We start from the raw sequence: 26,085 nt of genomic DNA on the forward strand, positions 1-26,085 counted from the left end.
TCCCCCACACGGTGCTTGGGTTAAACCGAAAATCCTCTTTGAGATACAATTGACAGCCAATTTGGTTCTTTGCACTAGAAACGAAATACGATGAACAATTCACAAAGTTGGCTAAATTTCAAGAATTTTTCTCACAAAAGTTTGCAAGAAGTTTGAGAGAAAATGTGGAGAATAATGATGGGAAGAAATTCGTAATCTGAAAAAACTCTATATCCTTTCGATAAAACGAAAGATATTAAAAGCTAAGAAAATAACCACAAAAACCGCAGACAAAGGAAGCAGCGCGGGCGCGAATCAAAGAGGTGAGGGCACGCCTATCCATTTCTTCCAAAATTTTGCATCTTTCCGGAGACTTGGCGCGATTTTGACGTGATTTTATCGTGGGCCGCGCCAACCTTGCGCGGGCGCGCTGAACAATGGCACGAGCGCTCTACTCTGACACTCTAAATCATCCGAAATAAATCAAATGATCACAATTCTCTCATACACTCTAAATCATCTAACAATCCTCCCCCATTTAGAGTGTATACCTTTTAAAACATTCTCCACTTCAATTCACATAGCCACATCTCATGCATCAATGTTAATGTCCCTTCGGATTGAATTAACACCTAGTACAACACACTTAACGATGATCATATCCTATGATTTCCATATGGATTGAATCACACGGATATATCCAACCATTCGAAGGTGAAGTACACACAAGACAAATCGAATTAATCATCACTTGACACTTTTAAACAGCCATGTGTCCGTATCTTTCATAAGTTCATCAAAGTCTATATGTCCATCTAGACTTTTTGAAGCAACTAAACTTTGAACTTATATAGGTAGGTTCTGATATACGTAATAGTGCCCTTGTGATAAGACACCTTCATTTAGAGCTTCTCAACTCTAAATCTTTGAGAACTTTAAATTAGACGCTACCTTTCACATCACAAGTACCATAGCAATGTGGGTCATCAAACATTGCTAACAAACAACAAAAATGTAATTCAACCACATTGAATCTAAGACTTGATGTTTCTTCAAGTGTTAGATTGGGTTTCACAAATTCGTGTTTTTGGACATAAACCCATTCCATTCATAGCAAATATGATGGAATGCCTTGGCATTGCTTTAGTAAAATAATCCGCCAAATTTAATTTTGTTGGAACATAATCAAGACTTATGACCCCATCATTGATAAGCTCTTTCACTAGGACATGCCTTAATGAAATATGCCGAGACTTACCATTGTACACTTGATTATAAGCCTTTATCAACGCCGAATTCGAATCACAATGGATTGCCACCGGTGGCATTGGCTTTGGCAATAAAGGCAATTCTATCATGAGATTCCTCAACCACTCAGCTTCCTTACTAGCTGAAGCAAGAGCTATAAACTCCGCTGCCATAGTGCAATCCGCAATGCAAGTTTGTTTCTTGGAAGACCATGAAATGACACCTCCCCCAAACATGAATACCCAACCACTAACAGAAGAGTCATCCTCTTTGTAAGTGATCCAACTAGCATTAGAAAACCCTTCTAAAATCGAAGGAAATCCACTATAAATCAGACCATAGTCTAACGTACCCTTAAGGTACCTCAAGACCCTCTGAATCGCAAACCAATGATGTACACCCGGGTTACTAGTAAATCTACTAAGTTTCCCTACAGCCAATGCAATATCCGGACTTGTACTAGTCATGGCATACATCAAAGATCCTATTATCCTTGAATATTCCAATTGGGAAACCGTTTTCCCTGAATTCTTAACCAATTTAACATTAGATTCCATGGGGGTGTTCACAGGACACTTATCAAACATATTAAACCGTTTGATCATCTTCTCAATATAATGAGATTGACTTAGAATAAGTCTTCCATTGTCCCTAATAATCTTGATGCCCAAAATGACATCCGCCTCCCCCAAATCCTTCATCTGAAAAGATGAGGATAAGAATTCCTTGGTCAATTCTACTTGTTGTAGACTTGTACCAAAGATAAGCATATCATCAACATATAGACAAATGATGACACCATGACCTTTGTCATCAAATTTTCTATACATACACTTATCAGCTTTGATTCACTTTGAATCCAAAGGACAAAATCGTGTCATCAAATTTCCGATGCCACTGTTTTGGTGCTTGTTTAAGTCCATACAATGACTTAACCAATTTGCATACCTTATCTTCCTGTCCTTCCAAAACAAACCCTTCGGGTTGTTTCATATACACTTATTCCTCTAGATCTCCATAAAAGAATGCCGTTTTGACATACATTTGATGAATCACTAGATTATATACCGAAGCCATTGCAATCAATAACCTTATGGAGGTAATTCTTGCAACCGGTAAATAGGTATCGAAATAATCAACACCATGCTATTGCCTAAAGCCTTGGATAACCAATCTGGCTTTAAATTTCACTATGGAGCCATCCGGTCTCCTTATTCTAATGAAAATCCACTTGCAACCCAGAGGTTTGCAACCGGGAGGTAAATCCTCTAAGACCCAAGTATTATTTCCCATGATAGAGTCCATCTCATCATTTATAGCTTCCTTCCAAAATGCACTATCTTGACTAGATATTGCCTCGCTATAAGTCTTTGGGTCACTATCCACATTAAAACAATATGGAGTAGTATTACTAAGGATATCCTAGAACCTTCAACTAAATAAATTATAAAGTCATTAAGAGGGTTCCTAGGTCTTCTTTCCCTAGTACTTCTCCTAACTTGAGGAGTTTCAACATTCTCATCATCGAACGTATCTTCATGAGGTTCAAGTTGATCATCCAACTCTACTATCTCCCTATCATTGGCACTAATTTGTAGATCTTTTGGGCTACTCATTGATGAAAACCGATTTTCATCAAAAATTGCATCTCTTGACTCAATAACCGAATGAATTGATATATAGTCATTTTGTTCTATTATATAGAACCTATAGGTTTTGCTATGCTTAGCATAACCTATAAATATGCAATCCAAGCCCCTTTCACCGAGCTTTCTTTTCTTGTTGCCAGGCACTCTTACGATTGCCCTACAACCCCAAACCTTGAGATACTTCAAGTTTGGCTTTCTTTTGTACCATAGTTCATAAGGAGTAGATTGTTTTCCCTTAGTGGGAACCCGGTTAAGAATGTGACCAGCTGTCAACATTGCTTCACCCCAAAACCCTTCACTCAAACCAGAGTAAGATAACATGGAATTATCCATTCCTTCAAGAGTTCTGTTTTTCCTTTTAGCTACACCATTTTATTGTGGTGCATAACCCGCTGTAGTCTCATGAATTATACCCAAAGATTAGAAATAATCTGGATCATAATATTCTCCTCCCTTATCAGTTCTTATTCTCTTAATCAATGATTCTACTTGCAGTTCTACTTCCCTTTTATAAATATTAAACTTTGTTAAAGCTTTATCTTTGGAATGCAACAGATACACATAACAAAACCTAGAATAATCATCTATAAATGTAATCATGTATCTTTTGTTCCCCAAAGAAGGAGTACTATGAAAATCACACAAGTCACTATGGATCAGTTCTAAAATATTAGAACTTCTCTCAACTCTCTTAGAAGGAGTTCTAGTGATCTTGTTCAATATGCAAGTAGAACATTTATTAGGAGAAATATCACAAGAATGTATCAATTCTTGTTTTGACATGAAAAGCATTTTATTATAATTCACATGTCCTAATCTAGAATGACATAAGTCAAACATACTAAAATCAACATGATTATCATTGACATCAACATTCAAACAAATATCATCATCAAATACATACTTGTCTCTCAAAGAGAGTTTAAACAAACCATTATCCAAATAACAATGACCAATAAACGTTACACCCCTAGTAAAAATGCATCTATTAGCTTCAAATACAAGTTTATAGCCAAGACTATTCAGGGTAGACCCAGATACAAGATTCCTACTAATTTCCGGAGCATACAAAACATTCCTAAGAATAATTGTAGTCCCCGAACTAAACACAAGCTCAACTTGTCCTCTTCCAAGAACCTTGATGGTAGAGTTGTTCCCCATGAAGAGGTCTTCTCCATTAACAACCTTTTGAAAGGTTTTGAACCAATGTTTACTCTAGCACACGTGCCTCGAAGCCCCCGAATCAATTCACCATGAGTCATCATCTTGCACCATAAAAATGTTAGGATCCGTTGCATTTAAATCCAAACCAGAATTAAATTCAACCTCATGAAACGGATTACCTTTGGTGGGTGGGTCCTTTCTTTCGGTAGCACGGCCCTCCTTGGCTTTCTCCATTCTTTTCTTAAAAGAAAAACAGTCCTTCTTGCGGTGACCAACTTTACCGCATTCCTAACAAGTAAACTTTTTACCTGTCATTTTCTTTTTGGACTTATTCTTGAAAGAATTATCATTCTTTCTCTTTCCACTAGTAGATGCACTAGCTTTTCCTTCATCTACCATGTTAACGGTAGATGTGCTAGGATTTCCATCCTTTGCACCTTCCATGGCACAAATCCCTTCTTCAATTTGAAGATGGGTGGCCAAACTGGACAATGTCATGTCCTCCTTCTTATGTTTCAAATCATGCTTAACATTCTTCCAACTAGGAAGTAACTTGTCTATAATGCTAGAAACAACAAACAAGTCATTCATGGCTATTCCATGTTGTTCCAAGCTACCATAGATACGTCGCAATTCATGAAATTGATCCATTATGGACCGACCATCAACAAATTTAAAGTTATTAAAATTGCTAACTAAAAATTTCTTACTTGAAGCGTCTTCCGCCATGTACTTGCTCTCCAAGGACTCCCAAAGCTCCTTGGCCGATTCTACATTTTGGTAGACGTCAAAAAGATCATCCTCCATCCCATTCAAAATGTGACCACGACATATGAAATCGTCGTTGTCCCACTTCGATCTTTCCCGAGCGTTCTCCAAGGTTTCATTCTCATGTTCACCCGCCTTGGAGTACTTATAACATATGCAACATTCAAAGATGTAAGAAGAAAATACATATTCTTCTTCCACCTTCGAAATTCAACACCATCAAACTTTTTAAATTTGACAAAGTTCGTAGTTAATTCCTTCCCACTAGACATACTTGATTTCAATTCTAATTAAACCTCTTTAGATTGTTAGGTTTTCAGTGAATTCAATAAGAAAAACACTTAAAATTTGTGTGGGAACAAAACCTAGATTATATGATTACAATATAAATTGTAAATATCAAATACAACACAATGTATTTTAATCAAGGTTTATAAAGAACTAAGAAATTAAAGAAATTTCTAAAGACTACACTAGTGTGAAGAAATTAAACTTGCCTTTCCTCCAAGCCGACAACACAAAGCATGAACATGAGAATACCGATGACCACGTGAGTCTCAAACCTTGATACATTGTCAAAGGCGTGTATACACTTTCCTAAAGAGGTTTATTTCCCCCACATAGTGCTTGGGTTAAACCAGAAATCCTCTTTGAGATACAATTGACAGCTAATTTTGTTCTTAGCACTAGAAACGAAATACGATGAACAATTCACAAAGTTGGCTAAATTTCAAGAATTTTTCTCACAAAAGTTTGCAAGAAGTTTGAGAGAAAATGTGGAGAATAATGATGGGAAGAAATCTGTAATCTGAAAAAACTCTATATCCTTTCGATAAAACGAAAGATATTAAAAGCCGAGAAAATAACCGCAAAAACCGCAGACAAAGAAAGCAGCGCGGGCGCGCCACCAGGCCGCGCGGACGCGCCTACCCAATTCTGTTAAAATTTTGCATTTTTCCAGAGACTTGGCGCGATTTTGACGCGCTTTTAACGCGGGCCGCGCCAACCTTGCGCGGGCGCGCTGAACAATGGCGCGATCGCTCCACTCTGACACTCTAAATCATCCGAAATAAATCAAATGATCACAATTCTCTCATACACTCTAAATCATCTAACAATATACTTGTTCCTCCCAGAATGGGAAGGCTTCTTGGCCGACTACTCCTTGTCGGAGATAGTCGTTTGCTTGTTGATCAAGTCTTTAATTTTCCCTTTGAAGCTGGTCATAAATTCCATGAGCTCGTTTCTGGTCACTAGAGCTGCGCCTTCGGCCGCCTGGTTTTATCCAGTCGGCTGTACAGTTGGATCACTTGGACCAGCTTGATCATTGCCCCTTCCTTTATTTCCAAGGGACGGGTGTGCCTGGTTCTGAGTGAACCATCAGCAGCTACATAGGTGTCGACGTCAAAGTCGTCACCGCTGTCTTGGTCTGAGTAGACCTGGACTTCGGCCGAGGGCCGCTTCTCATTAGGAGGTGGTACAGACTCATGCGAAGCCATCTCAGAAGTAGTCTCCCCACAGACGCCGCCAAATATTTCGGGGTTTTCTGTGTCCTTCTGAAGAGTTACAATTCTCAGACTGGATTCTAGGCGCTTGTACCTGTAAAACAACGGAGTCTCCGGTTGGGTGGGAGTTTCGCCTCCGACGATCAAGTTAGAACGTGTTCAGATGTAAAAAGTGCGGGATGTAAAGATCAGGTTCCTCTTAGGGGAGGAATGATCATCCGGCTATAGCAAATAGCCTCAATATCCGAGTATAAACTTTCAAGTGTGTTTAATTCTGCAATTAATGCTCTCACTGAATGTTTGTGAATGTTGTTCCCCAGGTGAGAACATCTCCCTTTTATAGGGTCTCGAAGTATGTGCCCAGTCCTAGGTTACGGAAACCTAGGACTGATTGGGCTGCCTAGGAGTTTGGGCTTTGAAGGCAGCCATTCCTAGTTAGATATCTTTCTGCCACGTGCCTTGCCCTGATTGGTCCACTTTGGACTCTTCACTGAGTGACACGTGGCGGACTCTGGTTGGTCCACGTGGATGACACGTAGAGGGTCTTGATTGGTCCACGTGGCGGGGTAAAAATCCCCCAATCATAAACTATGAGTTTGAAACCTAATTATTGATAGATTAGAGTTGTTTACCCATTATGCAACCAATGATTAACATTATATATTTATAGATAATCTTGTAGGCATGTTTTAAACTTGTAAGAATTTCGCTAGTCTAGAGAAAAATGTAAAATCGGGTAGAACCGTAAATCGAATCGTATGACATACGTAAACCGTAAAATTGTAAGATTCTAAGATTTAAATCGGGATTTTAATAACAATGCTCGTAACCCTAGCGCTAGGGTTCTGATGATGGGGGGAGGGGCAGTTGGGGGTTTTATGCGGCGGGAGGTCATTTTGAGAGATTGTAAGGGTTTTAGACTTTTAGGTTGGTGGGTTTGGTTGTTTTGGGGGAAGGAGCGTCGGGAAGGGGAGCTGACAAGGAGGCAAGAGGAGCTACCGGCACGGGGAAGGGGGTTTTGACCGGCCCATGGATGGGAGCTACCGGCGCGGGGGAGGGGGTTCTGGCCGCTGCAGTGGTGGTGGGGAAGGTGGTTTGTGGGTGGAGGCTAGGCAGTTTTTTTTAAAAAAAGCTTTTAAGTTTTCCTTTGTTTTTTTTCAAATTTTGTAAGTTTTTCTTCTTTTTTTTCAACCAATCACATGGTGACACGTGTCACCTTAACTTGTTATAACAGGTTGGGTGATCGGTTGGGATCACTTTGAACGAATGACCCCCAAAATTCGGGTTATTTAAAAATAATTCAAATTTGAGATTATTTAAAGCGAATACGTGAAAGTTGTGATTATTTTTACCAATTTTAGTTTTCATAAAAAAAAACTTAAGCAAGTAATAAAATACGACTGCAAAAGGAAAGTGGAGCAAGTATTAATATACAGAGGGAAGATTGAATTACTTGCTTCATTTTCATTTTCATTTTTGAAACCTTTAATTAATAATATTATAACTACTTTTCTACTCGCTAGTGGTCTCTGATATTATATTTTAGTATTTTTCGTATTCTCTTTCCTCCCCAACTACACTCATTTTTGCTTTTTCAATTTTTTTTAACCTTTCAACCACACCATTTCAATCATAAAATAGTATTTTCTATGGGTTTTTCACCATAAATCCTACAGTAATTTTTTTTATTCACCATATTACATATATCCAAAGAAATTTTCAAATTCACCATATATCCACGAGCTTCACAAAAATGTCAGCAAATGCCCTTAATGACTAACGGCGGTTAACTCCGTTAGTCATTAAAGTTCATAATGCCACGTGGCAACATTGGATTGGTTATTTTCAAAATTAGTTAATTAATTATTAAAAAAAAATTCAAAAGTTTTCTTTTCAAAAAATTAAACCCACCACCCCTCCTCCCACTAGCCCAACCTCCCCCAATCAGCAGGTTGTCTACACCCAGACCCATCCCTCCATGTTGGTACCGGCGCCCACCCCCTATGTCGCCGGTGAGCCTAACCCCTTCCCTTTGCCCCCACCATGACACCTTACCCTCCTCCTTTTCCCCACTCGACACCACCCCTGCCTTTTCCCCCTAAAAACTGTGTCCCTAGTACTTTAAAAATATCCTGCAAGAATTTACTCATGAATATTTTATCCCGATCCGACACTTTGGAACTCAGAAATCCATGCAACCTCACCACCTCCCTCACAAAAGTGGTCCGCCACCTTCAAGACGGGGAAAGGGTGGCGTAACCCAATAAAATGACCATACTTTGACAAACGATCCACCACGACCAAAACACAATTAATTAACCCCTTTGGATGAGGGCAATCCCTCTACAAAATCCATGGTCACATCTTTCCATATTACTTCCGGCACCGACATGGGTTGCAAGAGGCCCAATGGTTTACTCGGGGATGCCTTTCTTCGCTGACAAGTGTCACACTCCCTCACAAAGTTACTCACATACTTCCTCATTCCAACCCAAAACCAATCCGCCGCCACCTTGAGATAGGTCTTAGTCTCACCGTCATGACCGCCTACTGGAGAGCTGTGATATTCGTTAAGGAGAGGTAGGACAAATTGAGGACCCTTTGGCAAAACGATCTCCCATTGTACATAATTGTATCTCCTTCTAAAGTGTAATGTTTGGGCCCATCTAATTTCCCTTCCTTGAAGCTCACCCTAATTTCCTGTAGCAAAGGATCTCTTTCTATCTATTCATTTAACAAGGCCCAATCCACTCCTTGAATTAAAATCAGCCAACTCAACTGGCAGTGAGTGGAGTTCCCTTCCAATATCGATCCCCCTTTCTTCCTCGACAATGCATCTTCCACTCTATTCGAAGCTCACGCCTTGTAATTTATCTCAAAAATCGAACCTCATAAGCTTCCTCAGTCATGTTTGATAGTCACCTCGAACTTCCTTTGTTGTGTAAGGAACCCAAGCTTTGTTGATCGGTCTTGATTACGACGACCAAGCAAGTAATGCTTCCATTTTATGACCGCCAACGTGATTGCCATCAATTCCTTCTCATAAATCGATTTCCTCTTGATCTCACCACCAATGTCTTGCTGAAGTAGGTTATTCATGTTGCATCCAAACGACGCCTAACCCATAACCCGAGGCGTCGGCTTCTAGTATGAACCCTTCTTTGAAATTAGGCATTGCTAGTACGGGAGCCGAAACCATAGCTTGTTTGAGCTGCTGGAATGTCGTGGTTGCTTTTTCCGACCACCCAAAGTTATCCTTCTTAAATTGAGAAGTCAATGGCACGACTATTTTGGCAAATCCTGCCACAAACTTTCGATAGTAACTCGTTAGCCCTAAAAATCATCTTAATTCCCTAAAATTATTAAGAATTTCCCACTCCAAGATTACTTGAATTTTTTCCCATCCATTGCCACACCCTATCTTGAAATTATGTGCCCCAAGTATGCAATCTCACTCTTACCAATTAATCTCGCACTTCTTGAGATTAGCGTACAATTAATTTCCTTGCAATTTTGTAACACTAACCCTATATGCTCTCTATGCTTATTCTCTTCTCTATTATATATGAGTATATCGTCAAAGAATACTAGCACGAACTTCTATAACTAAAGTAAAAAAACCCCGTTCATTAATGATTGAAAAGTTGCCGGAGCATTTGTCAACCCGAAAGGCATCACAAAAAACTCAGAATGCCCCTCATGTGTTCGGAATGTCGTTTTATGAGTGTCTTGGGCACGAACACAAATTTGGTGGTAGCCGGATTCCAAATCTAACTTTGAGAAATCCGAAGCTTCATGTAGCTCATCTAGGTTCTCATCAATAACTTGAATCTGAAATTTTTCGAGTACGATCTCCTTTTTTAGGGCATGATAGTCTCCAAAAACCCTCCATGACCCATCAATATTCTTGACTATCAAGTTTATATGTAATTTTATGTAATTTGTTAATTTATAAATAATTTTAATATAATTTGTTTCATGTTGGTTGAACCAACCTATGAAAAAAATATAGATTCGACACTGTTTAAAAATCCAAGTGCTAGTTTATTCCTGTTAGAACTCTGTGTATGGAGAAATTGAGGTGATAATATATTAAAATTCTGTGATAGTCATTTTATATGTAATTTTATGTAATTTGTTAATTTATAAATAATTTTAACATAATTTGTTTCATTTTGGTTGAACCAACCTATGAAAAAAATATAGATTCGACCCTGTTTAAAAATCTAAGTGTTAGTTTATTCCTGTTAGAACTATGTGTATGGAGAAATTGAGGTGATAAAATATTATAATTCTACTATGGTCATGTTTAAAATGACCATCACTATTCTTAAATCCTATTGGTTGATTTTTCCTTTATTTTAAATGTTTGGTCAAACCTCTTTTTTAATTTTTTTTTAATTCATTTTTTTAAATCGATTTTTGATTTTTTGAAATTCTTTTTTTTTTTAATTTTCATAATTATTTTATTAAAATCACATTTTAATAAAATCCAAAAATAAGATTAAATTAAAATCAAAAAAAATTTCTTCAACATTCTTCAAGGAGACAATGAAATGAAGCACCAAATCATGATCTTTATATCTTAAATTCACTCCCGCATCAATAGAAAATGAACACATGCCCCGATCTACACACCATATGCAATTTTTTTTTTTTTTTTAATATTCGAAAATCGGGGTTCGTGCGAATTTGGGTTGTTTCTTAATCCTAAAATAATACATTTTAATTGGACAATTTCAATCAAGGGATGCGGAATCGACTATTACATGTATTCAAAAATCTTAAATTTTCACTTTTTCGATCGATGATCTGGGTTTGTGGAGCAAATCTTGGAAAAATCTGTAAAATATTTTCTTCAAAACCTTGTTTGATCCAAAAAATAAATGACAAATTTTAAATTTTGTTTTTGTATTAGGTATTCACCAATATACTAATAGGACATTATCTATAACAAACAATTTTATTGTTTATTGGTCTACGACCATAAAGTGTTTTGTAATCATATTGAATGCTATGATTATGACTTTTGTGATTATATTTATATTATCATTAAGCACTTTTCATTAAATTATCAATGCAAATTCAATTTAACTATTAATAATTGATTTGAATTACATTGAAGACTTACATGTTTATTATCAACAGAAGGTTATGACCGTATACATTATATGTCATTACATTATAAAACGATATATGTCAAGTTCATGTCATGAATTATTTATATAGAAATGTGATTAACAATGGCCTATAAATTTTTCATTTAATCTAGCACTAGCGTGATTTTTGCGAATTAAAAAAAATAATACTATAATATTGTTTTCCGAAAAAAAGTAGCTAATCAACAATTATACTTCCTCCGTTTTTCTTTTATTGCACCATAAAGACTTTTACACTATTCACTTAATCTTCTTTGACCATCATTTGTGATTTATCCATGAGGAAAAACATAGCCATATAGGATCTAATTAGATTCGTCTCAAAATCTACTTTTCAAATATCAATTTTTTATAATTTTTACAAAAGTATAATTGAAGATATTAATAGCTAAAGTAATGCATTGGCAAGCGTAAAATCCTTCATGGTGCAATAAAATAAAAAAACAGAGGAAGTATATAAAGTTAAATTAACAATTGATGAAGTCTAAATGCCTTTTAATATTTGACAAAAGATTGTCAAGCCAAACTTATGCTATAAATCTTACAATATGCCAATTTAAAAACTCGTGCCTTCAATAAATCGAGTTATTATAGTTAATTACTTATCATCATAAATTGTATTTCATATATTGATACCACCACTATATTGTTTTCCAAAAAAAAAAAAAAAAAAAAATAATCAACAATCTAATATATATATATATATAAAGGAGAGTTTTTTCCCGAGTTTTTAGAGCGCCACGTAGGATTTTAATTTTAAAAAAACTTATTAGAAAGTTACTTAGGATTAATATTTTTAAAACGCTGCAATTGGATTATGCCACGTAAGATTAGTTTTTTTAAAGCGCTACGTATGATTATAATAAAAAAGCGCCACGTAGGATTAATAATTTTAAAACGCAACAATAGGATTATGCCACATAAGATTAATTTTAGAGCATCACATAGGAAAATGTTATATTTTAGCCAATGAAAAAAAAAGAAGAATTGCAATTTATTTTAGATCAAAAATTTTATATTAATTTTAAAATAAAATCAGCGCGTTTTTTGTGTGGTATATATATAAAGGGGAGTTTTTTTCCTGAGTTTTAGAGCACAACGTAGGATTTTAATTTTAAAAAAATTATTAGAGCGCCACTTAGGATTAATATTTTTAAAACACTACAATTGGATTATGCCACGTAAAATTAGTTTTTTAAAAGAGCTTTGTAGGATTATAATAAAAAAGCGCCCACGTAGGATTAATAATTTTAAAACGCTACAATAGGATTATGCCACGTAAGGTTAATTTTAGAACGTCACATAGGATAAATGTTATATTATAGCCAATGAAAAAAAAAGGAATTGTGTTATGAAATATTGTGTGGATATCCATTATCCTCCTTCTATCATTCTGGAATATTCTAGATCTAGGGTTTATTGTTATCTAAGCAAACCCTTGTTATATTGTATGTATATATATATATATCCTCCACTCTATGGAATAAGATAGACTGATTTATTCTCTCCCCAATTTCTCTCATATCTCTCTTTATTTCTCTTCCATATTTAATACGTTATCTGCACCATTGCTGACTAATAAGCAGACGTATGAAGGAATTCAGTTATAATAAAGCAACAAGCCAAGACAAGGCTAAGCTATGATATTCTTTCGCCATCACCTTCATAAAGGCCTTAAGACTGAGTATTTGACTATATTAAAGACTCACAAGTCATTTGGAGTAATCTAAAGGAGATGTATGACCACCATATTACTGTGATATTTAATACGTTTAAGATTGCATGAAACCTGTTTAACCTTCTTGTTACTTGTTATTTAAATGCTATCGTCATAACTTGTTTGATGCTCATACATTCATTTGGTTTGATTTTATAAATGAGATGAGAGTCTATACATATGAGCACGACTAATATTTGTTACATATGAGCAAGACTATTATTATAATTAATTTATTCTCTCCTTAACGCCATGAGAAAGAATATATAAAAGGCTAGACTTTGAATAATATTCTAGACGACACCGAACCCTGGGTGGATGTGAGTTGGTAAATCATAAATTACTAGATTTACTCACTCCCTGAAGCAAATGAGAAATTGAGATTGAAAGGATAACAAACATGTTTGCATGACGTTTTCTTAATTATGATTCATTAAATAAGAATTGCAAAAACAAGATGTACGAACATGAAGTTCCCTAGATTCATAAAGAGTACTCACACACGTAGATTTAAAGTTTCTTGAACTTATAAAGCCCAAAACCCTTAAGAATAATACAAAAGTTTAGAAAAGTTGACTGAGTATTAATGATTCATTGATTACTAGATTCTTGATTAAGATGATACATGCATGTTTTCGTGATGAATATAATTCATGTAAAATTATACGATCTGCAAATTAAACATGATTGCACAATATTTATTTGAGCAAGAGATAGATGACATTGTGAAAAACTTGTAAAAATATATTTAATATTCCCATTCTTATAGAGATTATATAATTGGGCCAGAGTTATAGGTTAGAGTTTATAAGGATAATTTTATTATGCTTGATACATGCATTGCTAAAAGAACTTATGTCTTAAAGGTGAAAGAGATTTAAAGGTTGTTGGATTCATTTCATGTCCCACATGCAAGGATTAGGGGGAGATTGTATTTATTTCATTATTTTATGTAATCCTTGCACATAAATAATAAAATATATTTATGGTCAGTTTGGTACATACATTAACTTAAATATTAACGTTTTATTTAATAAAAGTGGCCACATGTTAATTAATATATTTCAAAATGATACCATCCTGAAGATGGATATGAATAGATGTCATTAGCTATATACCAACTGTAAATGCTCTAATTAAAATTGATGTCCCAAAAGGACAACATTAGTTGCTAATGAACCTAAAGCACGCCTGAAGCGTGGTAGCCGTAGCCGAGCCCAATATATTTTACAAAGATAAGAATATTCAAACAGGAAAAGAGCAATTATTGACAATAGCAAATTTGAGGAAGTGATACATTTTGATAAACCTTTATAAGAGATTATATTTAGTAAAATGGATATGTACCGTGATTATATAGATACTCTAGAAGAGTACAGAATGCTTAACAAGCTTAGCATGTATCAAGATTATAGTCAAAACTCTAGCAGAGTATAAAATTTTGGATCAAGTATTAGTTGATTGTCTTGCCAATTATATAATGAAACACATGTTGGTGTTCTAATATCACATCATATTCATGGCCATGCATAAAGTAAGTTTAATAAAGTTATCACTAGTGTTGGAAAACTGACTAGAGTTCAATTTCAGAGATGTGATTGGATGTGATAATTAAATTAGGCCATTCGGGTTCAATAAATACCCGTTATGGAAACCTGAAGTTTCATTTGATAATGTGCTGACACTCTCTCAATGTTAGATATATGAAATAAATTGAATGGCAAGACATAACATTGAGATTGAGCTATAATAATTTGTGTTAATGAAAATTTCAAGAGTTAATAGGTTTTGATTTTCATAAATACGAAAGAGCAATAGGTGACCAGAAGTTCACCAGAATAACTTATATATTATTGTCAAGTATTAGGTGACCAGAAGCTCACCAAATACACTATTTAAGTCTTCAAAGATTGATTTACGCTTGTATACCAATTCTTTTGTGATTGGGGCCATTATATGTCAGCACATAAGAAATTGAAAAGGAATGAAAAACGTACAATTGCACAACACATGTCTCCCCATTGACATTGATCTCCAGAAGAGTAAATATTATGGAAAATGTAATAATAAATACACATGATATGTAAAGTTAATGAATAATTGATTATTCATTGAAATTGTTCTCCAGAAGAGATAAATCTTGTTTAATACAAATCTTCTGAGAGATAAATTTTGATTGTGATCCTCCCAATGAAATGAATTTTAATGCAAATTTATATACTAAGTTGGTATAGAATTAGACGCCCCTATAAAAGAGATATTTTACCAACTTAGGGGGAGAAGAAACAGCAAAAATTGGAAAAAAATCGAATAAAAAGAATTTTTTTTTTTTTTTATGATCCCTATAATGGTAGTTTGAAATATTATATGCCAACTTTTGTCTATATACTATCAAGATATGTTGCACATATATGATTTGATTTGTATTCAGTTATGACTCATGTTGCATAGCGTTGAAGATACATTTTGGTCATATTATGTGTATACATTGAGATAAAATCTTGCCAATTATACTTGAATCACTACACCTGAAGTGTAGGTTGTATGATCGGTTCCAAAATAAATATATGTCTAGTAGATATGATATATGGCAAGATAGTGCAGTTAACACTAATAGCGTAATAGTATATAAACACCATAGTGTATGAAATACCCTAAAAGTGGTATAGATATCTGAATTATTACAATAGATGGCCTATGATGTAAGAAAATTATGATGGTACCAATAAGAAATGTATTCAGATATCATAGTAAAATAGTATGCGAAATGTACTTTAAAGGAATTTTTATAATACTTGTATACTATGGAACCGATAAATAATATGCATATGCATGATAGAATGGACTAGTGAATAAGGGATCTGAAATATATATTTCTATTTTAATGTCGACAAAATGATAATAATTAAAAGTTTATCATGGACCAGAAGTCCAATGAAATATGGATTTTTAAATCCACACTGTACAGTGTCTTGCATTATTTTGAGTCCTATGTATGTTCATATGCATGTATGAGTCATAGATTAATGGATTGTTCATTGCATATGTCAGTAGTTGTTAGATGCATTACTTATTGTATATTTTGCTTAATATGTTATCATGTTTTATATATCTCATATTGCATGCATTAGTTTCTATACAATAATTGTAGTGTATATGAATGTTCATTCAAAGTATAGTAAGACATATTTACAACTTTGATGGAAAATTAAAAGGAGATATTTATACTCCAATGGGTTTATAATTATAATGAAATTATATATGATGTTGATTTAATATTATTTATGAATCATGTAAGAAAAGTTTCTGAAGAACTTATATGCAACGTATTTATAGCCCTACAAATTTTATATTTTGAATATTATAATTCATATGAGATTGAAGAACAACATTAATAATATCATGTGTTGCCATACAATTATTAAAGAATGATTGATCAAATATTGATCATCAATTTCTATTATTCACGACCTCCAGAAGAAGGTATAAGTGTAATGGTTAAGGCAACTTTAAACAGAGATTTCGAATGAAATGTGGAAAAACACAGGTATTATTGTTATAGGTATGGTGAAATGAAGACACTTCACATGTTCACGTGAAGACTTGAAGATGCAATTTCAGTTTAGGAGGATCGAAGATCAACGAATGACATTTTACTACATATGAGAAGATATCCAACCATATTGGATTCATTGTTGCGGCACTAGAAAATCTCAAGTTATGTATTTACCAGGGAGAAAAAATACGCGCTGCACTCTTTTTCTCTTAACCATGGTTTTTTCCCACATTGGGTTTTCCTAGTAAGGTTTTAATGAGGCGGCATTTCAAGCGTATTACGAAGAATGTTGTACTCTTTTTCCTTCATTAGGTTTTTATCCCACTGGGTTTTTCTAATAAGGTTTTAACGAGGCACACTCTTCGATAATGGACATCCAAGGGGGAGTGTTATGAAATATTGTGTGGATATCCATTATCCTCCTTCTATCATTCTGGAAAATTCTAGATCTAGGGTTTATTGTTATCTAAGCAAACCCTTGTTATATTGTATGTATATATATATATATCCTCCACTCTATGGAATAAGATAGACTGATTTATTCTCTCCCCAATTTCTCTCATATCTCTCTTTATTTCTCTTCCATATTCAACAAATTGCAATATATGATCTAGATCAAAAATTTTATATTAATTAAAACAAATAAAATTAGCGCGTTCTTTGTGTGGCTGGCCATATTGCGTGGCCGGCTAAGACACACCCAAACACTGACCGAATAACCCCTGACCGTCCGAGTAACCCCTGGTCGATTGAGTAACCCTTGACCAACCAATTAACTCCTGACCAAGTAATCCCGACCACACGGTGTGACTAGCCACATATGAAACTTTGTGAAATAAAATATTATGTTTTTATATTACAAATTTTAACTAAATATGAGAAACAAAGTAAATAATTCATTTTATAATAAAAAATTCAAGTAATAAGCAAGCAAATATCACAAAGTTTATTAGATAAATATATATTTAGTAAAATACTAGTATAGATACCGTGCAATTGCACGGTTTTATAAAGTTTAAATATTTTATCACAATCCTCATTATCATATTTGCAATTCATTATTTAAATAAATACATTGAAACAAAGATATGAATATATACGTTCAATTTCATTTAACATATAATAATTTTAAATCAAAACTCTTTATGAAAATATAAAAAAAACTTCAATATTTTTTATTTTGACGACGGAGAAGCTTCAGTATAATTACCTTGTGCAAATAATGATATCTTTTGAACCAAACATATATATATATATATATATATATATATATATATATATATATATATATATATATATATATATATATATATATATATATATATATATGTTAATAAAAATATTCCCTCAATTCCAATTTGATAATCCCAATTTGACTTTGCACGGTCTTTAAGATGTACATTTGACCATCAATATTTTTAAATATATATATTAACAAAAATTATAAAAATTTGATGTATATCATTAAACTACACATTGATACGAACCCAACAATATATAAAATTTTAGGTTAGTATCCATATGACCATACATTACACTCTTACATTATTCATCCTTATTTTCTTGACACAATTTGATTGGTACACTTTGTTTAAAAAAATCAAAAAAAAATTTAATGGTACACCATATTTTGCAAATTTGATTTTGTTATGAGCAACGGTTTTCTTTTTTTTTTTTTTTTTTAAAAAAAAATAATGATTTATGAGTAGTATATTATGAAATATGATTGATGTAATAACAATTGCTCTATTGTTTATAAGTTAACGTAAACACTATATTATATTGAATTATAGAAGAAAAAACTTGTAAAAAAAGTAGGGAATAAAAATTGTATTTCTAACAAATTGCAATCTTTTGCTTCAATAGCTAGGATAATGTATTTGTATTGTTATTACATCAACTTTTGTGTGGGTGACCACACCGGCCAGCTAACACACGAGTAAACCCTAACCAGGTAATCCTTGATCGACCGAGTAACCCCTGACCAAGTAAACCCTGATCGAGTAACCCCTGACCGATCGAGTTTCCCCTGATCAACCGAGTAACCTCTGACCGACCGAGAAACCCCTAACCAAGTAACTCCTAATTAACTGAATAACCCCTAACTGAGTGAGTAACCTTTGACCGAGTGAGTAACCCCTGACCAATTAAGTAACCCCTAACAAAGATATTATTCTATAAAATATTCCAATAATAATTACAAGATATTTATAAAAATTTCTTTATTTAGGAGTTTGTAAATGGGCAGGAAAATACTGATTGATAGAGTAACATGTGTCTTTATTGCATCTAGGTGCCCTCTGTTTTAGCCACATATAAAAGTTTGTGTTATTATTATTATGGTTTGATTAAAAAAAATTGATAGGAAATTTTGTACAAAACGTGATATTATCATATTTTGAGTAGTATTGGCAAGGGAGAGAGAATTAATTAAGATATTTTCCACCCAATACTCCTCAATGGAAGAAAGTAAGTATACTATGGGGGGCATAAAAGGGTAATATGGGAAACTGTCATTTTTTTAATAGGAAAGCCTGATTAAAAAAACACATATGAAAACAAATTATTGAAAAAAAAAAAGAGTGAGTAGTATCTCATACGTAGTACTTTGTATATGTTAATACTATTTTAAAAATTATCTAACATATAAAAAATATGTAAAAAAAAAAATTCTATTTGATTGTATATGGATTAAATGTTACAGTCAAAATGGAATGATAATATTTTAAAAAATACTTCTTACATATAATATTTCAATATTTGACAAAAATAGTTAAATTAAATCAAATTAAATAAATAAAAAAGGAATAAAAGGCGTAGATTTTTTAAATTAGACATAATCGTACTTACCGAAATGAGTCAAAAGATGTGATGAAAGATATTATTCTATGAAATATTGCAATAATAATTAAAAGATATTTAAAAATTTCATGCTTAAGAATGTCACTAATAATGAAAACAAAGCTTGACTTTTCATGCTTCCCCTGCTTCAGATAAGAGTAGATTTTACTACAGTCCGTTTCTAGCACAACTAAAATTGCGTAGGCCAGCTTCATATCTTAGATACTTAAATTTTCGTAACACTTTTTTTATTCATAAATAAAAAAATTTTAAAAATAAAAATAACACTTAAATATTTGGATGCCTACCTAATTAATATGGCAAACAAATTAAAGAGTACACTAAAATCGTAAAAAGTTAGAGTTATTATTACATTATGAATACACCGGTATAATTATTACTCCAAAGATCAGATAAACTACATTACGAGATTATTTTTCATAATCAATCAAGATTCTTAAAAATTGCAATGTTGCAAACGTGGATTAATATTGAAATTCGTCCTATATATGATTTTTAAATATATAGTTTGAGAATAAAATGATATGCATATTTTATATAATAAAAATTTATGCATTTTTTATAAAATAATACTATATATGCATCTTATGTATTTTAGAATTAATATTGTATCTATTAATAATTGATATTGCTATCATAATTATACTAAGATAAATCCATTCAATAAGTTAACTAAATAAGAATGATATAAATTTTGTTTCACGGCAAGAATATCCCAATGATCAATTTGTGATGTTATAATTTCTATAAACCAAGTTCAACAACAAAAAAAAAAAAAAAAAATGTATATTTATGTCTAGCAAATTAATATTGATTTCGTTAGACTTATAATTGGAATATTAATATCACAATAAGATGTAATTGATGTATTTAGAGGTGGTAAAATGAGCGGGAAAAGTTTTAACTATAGAGCGACACGTGTCAAGCTGTAACTTGAGTGTCCTCTGTTTTAGTATAATTATAGATAGATTTTGTTTGAAAAAAAAACAAACAAATCGTGCAATCGCACGAGCTTCGTCTAGTTATATATATGGTTAACTTAACAATTAAAGTCTAAATGCCTTTTAATATTTGGCAAAAAATTGTCTGACCAAACTTATGTTATAAATCTTTCAATATGCCAATTTTAAAAATCATGCCTTCAATAAATCGAGTTATTATAGTTAATTACTTATCATCATAAATTGTATTCCATATATAAACCACCACTTTATTAGAAAAGGGAGAGGGTGGTGACTGGTGAGGCTGGGGGAGGGGTGATTTTTTTTACAAAAACCATTTAATTATTATTAAACTAACCATGGTTAGCTATTTTAATTAAAATAACTATTATATATGGTAATAAAAAATTCATAATAAGTTTTTTTTTTTGCGATTCACCAAAGAGAAAAATAAAAAATTGAATATTACCAAAGAGAATTTCCCTTTTTTTATTTTCTCTCCTACTAACCCCACTTACATTACTTACTCATTATTTCTCTCCCCCTCCCCCAATTGTACTTTATATTATACTTTCCTTAATTGTACTTTATATTATTTCCATCTAAACAATACTCTCTCCGTCCCCATATATAGTTCCTATTTGTATTTTTTCACGGTATTTAAGAAATAGGGGAGAAAGTGGATGAATTACATTAAAAAAAATTACAATGAATAAAATTAAAAGAAAAGAGGGTAAAATGGTCTTTACGCACTATCCAAAAATAGAAACACAAACAATTACATTAAAAAAAGTACAATGAATAAAATTAAAAGAAAAGAGGGTAAAATGGTCTTTACGCACTATCCAAAAATAGAAACACAAACAATATTTTGGATCTCCAAAATAGGAAAAGAGGAATTATAATGGGGGACAGAGGGAGTACTTTATATCATAAAAAAAAGGAAAATTTGAATTTTAGTACCTCAAAATTGGGGGTAATTGAATTTTAGTACCCATCTAATTTTTTTTTTTTAAATTAGTACCTCCAAACTGACAAAAGTATAGGTTTCAGTACCTCCGTTACTATTCCGTCTGATTTGCCGTTTGTGGGCCCCATGTCAACGGCTAGTTTGTTACTTCCCTTTTTTTAAACCACGATTTTCTTCGTTTTTTTCCCATTTTTGCTGCTGTTTATAGTGAAGAATCAAAATTTGTGGGATAGAAATTCAATTAGACTTAGGGTTCTTGTTAATTGCTTAATTGCGAAGATGTTGGGAGGATTGTTCACGCATTTGCTGAAGATTTGGTTGGCTGAAAAAAAAAGGTCAGTTTGTTCATAATTTTGTATACGAATTGTTATATTTGAAGTTGATTTGAGTAGAATTGTGTTGTATTTGTGGTTCATATGATATTGACATTGTAGTTTGTACTGCCAATTGTGTGTTTATTTGAATAATGTTGATGTAATTTGTATTTTGATGCTGTAGAAAAGTTAGGGTTCTTTAATTTGGTTAAATTGGGGATTTTTGGTGTTATTGAAATTAATGTTGCATGTGTGTCATATTTCTAAAATTGGGGTTTTTTGTTGCATATGTGTATTTTTATTTGCAGAATGGCTGAGGATAGAGTGGTTTTCAGATATAAGTTCTTGAGTGTAGTGATTGACATTGAAGTAGAAATAGATAAAGACAACTTGATAGATAAATGCTTAGAGTGGGAAGATCGTTTGCGTGAAATGGACGATCCAGTAGAAGGATCTATAGATATTTTGTTTCCCAGATTCCATTACATTTATAAAGGGAAATATAGGGATTTAGAGGATGATGGGGATGTGTTCAAAATGATTAGGAGGCTTGGTAATAAGGACATCTACACCATTCATGTGGGCACCACTGATGATCCTGGGTTCTTGGCAGATTGTATGTGGGAGTTTAGGCAGAAACAGAATGGGAATTAGCCACCCCCTGGCTATCCCTATAATGGTGCTCAGCCACCAGTTTAACAAGGTTTGTGTGATGCATGGTGTGTCTAAGTGGTGTTGTTGTTGTTGTAGTGTGTTTTGTCTAATTCCCCTATTTTTATTTTGTTTGATGTTTGCAGGAGTCATAATGTCCTGCAATACTGAATCTCCCTCTAAACTGAAGAAGTGTAACTGTGGGTTGCCACTAGCAAGGCTGACATCTTGGACGAGGGAGAATCCAGGACGCAAGTTCAAGGCTTGTAAATTTTGGGATCCAAACACTGAGACAAGGGGTTGCAAATGTTTTGAATGGGTTGACTTAGAGCAAACTGAGTGGCAAAGGGAGGTAATCAACAACCTCACTCTTGACAAGAAGTTAATGAAGTCTGAGATGAATTCTTTGCAAAGGGAGGTTGATGATCTTGTTGGGCAAAGGAGGTGTTTGCTAAATGAAGTTGACACATTGAAGACTAAATGAAAGGCCTTGTCTGGTGATAGGAAGAAGATGACAGGCAACAATGGTAGTGGTGACAGGCTTCAGTTGACTGTAGTTGTTGTATTTTGTGTACTTGTTTGGTTTTAGGAGTTTGTGTAGTCATAAAACTTGTTTAGGGGAGGGTGATGAATTCCAGGGTATTATGTCTAAGTATGGTGATACTAATTTTCCTACTAATTATGTATGGTTCTTAATTGTAGTTGTATTTGTGGTTTGTATTGAACTTAAGTTATATATTGCACTTTATGTATGTATGAATTTCAAAAAATATTGGCCTTCAAATATATGTGCTTCATTTATCTAATAAAATAGAGTCATATCATATATACATAAATATGTCTACTTACAAGGGACTAAGTCCAAAAAGTGACTACTAAATATATAAGTTCATCAAAGTGAATACATAATGGATACTGTCAGAGAAATAGGTTCAACAATTTTCAGAAATTGCACTTAATTTTTTTTCTTGCTTGGCCTTGTTGTTGTAGTATTTTTTGCTGTTGTTGTGGTTGATGCTTGGCTGCAGAGGTATGGCTCAGCTCCTGCACTCTGCCTTGACCTTGTATTAGGCCTTTGAGAAGGTGCTGCTTGTGAGGGTGCTGATGCTCCTTGAGATGCTTTTGCTGCAGCAGTTTTTGAGGATGCCTTTGGTCCTTGAGATGCTGCTGCTGCAGCAGCTGTTGAGGAAGCTTTTGCTGCAGCAGTAGCAGCCTTCTTCTTAGCCTCTTCTTGTGGGAACTTCTTATTGGCAATGCTGTTAGGTCCTGCTGATGCTCCAGGAGTAGTCTGCAAAAATTAGGGGATGTATACTAAATTAAGACAAAGAAAAACAAACTAAATGACACATAGATGAGAAAAATTTCAGAAATAACCTTGTTTAAAGCTCTTGCAGCTTTGATTCTCCTCTGTTCTTCCACCCATGGTGTGTTTACAGCAGGTTTTCCCATAGAGTTAGGCTTGGAAGAAGGCTCTTTCACTTCTGGAGGCATATTGGAGCAAGTTTTTGCATAGTGTCCAAATTGAGCACATTTTTGGCATCTCTTCTGCCTTTTTTGTGAAGTACCCTCAGCTGCATCTGCTACACCCTCTCCCTTTTCCTTCTTTCTCTTTTTGGATTTAGGTCTGCCAGGCATAACTCTCACAGGTGGTGGCAGTGGCTCCCTTAGTTGAATCTTTTCCCAGTGTTTGGGACCTGGCATAGGCTATACTGGCAAGTCATATGCCTCTAAATATCTCTCCCTTGTATAATAGTGGTCCACATACTCTTCTGGATCACTTCTCTTGTCTAATATACAAGAAAATCCATGCACACAAGGGAGGCCAGTTAATTGCCAGTGGTAGCATGTGCATGTCCTATTTTGAAGGTCAACAGTTACTTGGTCTGAATTGAGGTTGACCTCATAAGTGTCATCCCTAGAGACCTGAACTATGCAGTGCCTAGCCACCCTCTCCATTCTCTCAAACAGTTTAGTCACATAAGGCATGACTTTTCCTTGAATTTTTTTCACACCCTCCCACTTGTCATTGTGTCTTTTCATTGCATACCTCCTTAACCATTCCATTTGGGTTAGGATAGGTTTGTCCCTAGCTTCTCTAATGCAAGCATTGAAGGTTTCACACATATTATTCAATAGCATATTAGATTTGCAATTAGTTGAAAAGGCATGCCTAGACCAATGTTGGGCAGGGATGTTGTCAAGATATTCATAGGCATCCTCACTAAGGAACCTTATGGATTCCATTGCAATTTCAAAATCAGCCTACAATAAGTGCAAAGCAATTACATATAAGTATGCTTATAAACTAATCACATCTGGATTTTCCACAAAAAATGGCAAACTCAGCATTCAAACTGAGCAAACACAGTGCCCAGTCATACTTTAATGACAAAATGAGCATTCATAATGACCTCACAAATTGAGCAAACAAATAACACATAAACTGAGCATACAAATAGAACAGGGCATATATTAGCTAACATACTGCAAGAACATAACAGACAAATCAGCATACCCAAATTAAGTTTGCAAACATAGTCAGCATACTCATATTAAGCCAGCAAACAAAGTCAGCATACCCATATTAGGCCAGCAAACTTGTTTACCAAAACTGACCACCTAGATGGTCACAAACTGTTCTCAACTAAACTAACCACAAAGTTATGCTTATAAACTAATCACATCTGGATTTACCACAAAAAATGAGCTAATGCCATACTAATAAACAAACAAAGAACAGAGCATACCCATACTGTAGCTCTAGCAGCATTCCAAAACAACTCTTTGAATGTGGACCCTGTGAACTGTAATTTGAAGTTTGCCCATATGTGTCTCACACAAAACCTCTTCTCAGCAAAGGGCACCACCTCCTCAAATGCCTCAAGAAGGCCCTAAAAACACAAAAATGACAATTATATGTGAGTAAACAAATAAAACACAGTCAATTCAAAATAAATGCCACAAAAAGTCACTAAATTGATAGTTCACTAACCTTCTGCCTATCTGACATGTAAGTGAAGCCACCTCCCATTGCCAAGTCATCCAAACTTTGTTTCAAACACTCCAAGAACCAGCACCAAGTTTCTTTGTTCTCCACCTCTACAGTAGCCCATGCAAAGGGGTAGATGTTGTTGTTCCCATCCTTTCCCACTGCCACCAGAATCTGACCAGGGTAGGAGCCCTTCAAATGGCATCCATCCACCCCTATTAAAGGCCTACAACCTTTTAAGAAACCCCTTACCAGTGGGGAAAGGCACACATACATCCTCAAGAATAGTGGTGGCTCTGGCCTATCCAATCCATCAACCACCACATTCACTACAGTACCTGGGCTATATTTCTGCACTGCCTTCCCATAATCCCAAACTCTGGCATACTGTTCAGAAGCAGAGCCATATATCATGAATTTAGCCCTACCCCTGGCTAACCATGCCTTGTAGTACCCAATCTTAATGCCCAAGTCACTCAAAACCCTATCCCTAAAGCTGTTTATCTTCCAACTAGGGTTGTTTCTCCACTCTTCCACATATCTCTCAGCCAAGTACTCTGCTGTAACATTGGCATTCATGTTGCTCCTCATACAATTGTGTTCCAACTTTAGA

The 26,085-nt window shown here is 34.2% G+C and overlaps 3 protein-coding genes across 3 annotated transcripts; all 3 read right to left on the reverse strand.

Annotated features, from left to right (window-relative positions):
* Nucleotides 1-4,328: 4,328 nt before the first annotated feature.
* Nucleotides 4,329-6,307, reverse strand: LOC110699757. The gene is made up of 2 exons (XM_021877275.1): nucleotides 6,119-6,307; nucleotides 4,329-5,009 (listed from the first exon to the last, which is right to left on the reverse strand). The coding sequence occupies exons 1-2, from the start codon at nucleotides 6,305-6,307 to the stop codon at nucleotides 4,329-4,331; spliced, it is 870 nt and encodes a 289-aa protein (XP_021732967.1).
* Nucleotides 6,308-23,438: 17,131 nt separating this feature from the next.
* LOC110699758 (zinc finger CCHC domain-containing protein 10-like) lies at nucleotides 23,439-24,184 on the reverse strand. Its single transcript, XM_021877276.1, has 2 exons — nucleotides 23,858-24,184; nucleotides 23,439-23,771 (listed from the first exon to the last, which is right to left on the reverse strand). Exons 1-2 carry the CDS (start codon nucleotides 24,182-24,184, stop codon nucleotides 23,439-23,441), a joined length of 660 nt encoding a protein of 219 aa, XP_021732968.1.
* A 954-nt stretch (nucleotides 24,185-25,138) lies between these two features.
* On the reverse strand, nucleotides 25,139-25,773 carry LOC110699805. The gene is made up of 2 exons (XM_021877319.1): nucleotides 25,476-25,773; nucleotides 25,139-25,374 (listed from the first exon to the last, which is right to left on the reverse strand). Exons 1-2 carry the CDS (start codon nucleotides 25,746-25,748, stop codon nucleotides 25,174-25,176), a joined length of 474 nt encoding a protein of 157 aa, XP_021733011.1. The 5' UTR covers nucleotides 25,749-25,773; the 3' UTR covers nucleotides 25,139-25,173.
* Nucleotides 25,774-26,085: the final 312 nt, after the last annotated feature.

The sequence above is a fragment of the Chenopodium quinoa genome, unplaced genomic scaffold, assembly GCF_001683475.1.
Source record: "Chenopodium quinoa cultivar QQ74 unplaced genomic scaffold, ASM168347v1, whole genome shotgun sequence".
Taxonomy (NCBI): domain Eukaryota; kingdom Viridiplantae; phylum Streptophyta; class Magnoliopsida; order Caryophyllales; family Amaranthaceae; genus Chenopodium; species Chenopodium quinoa.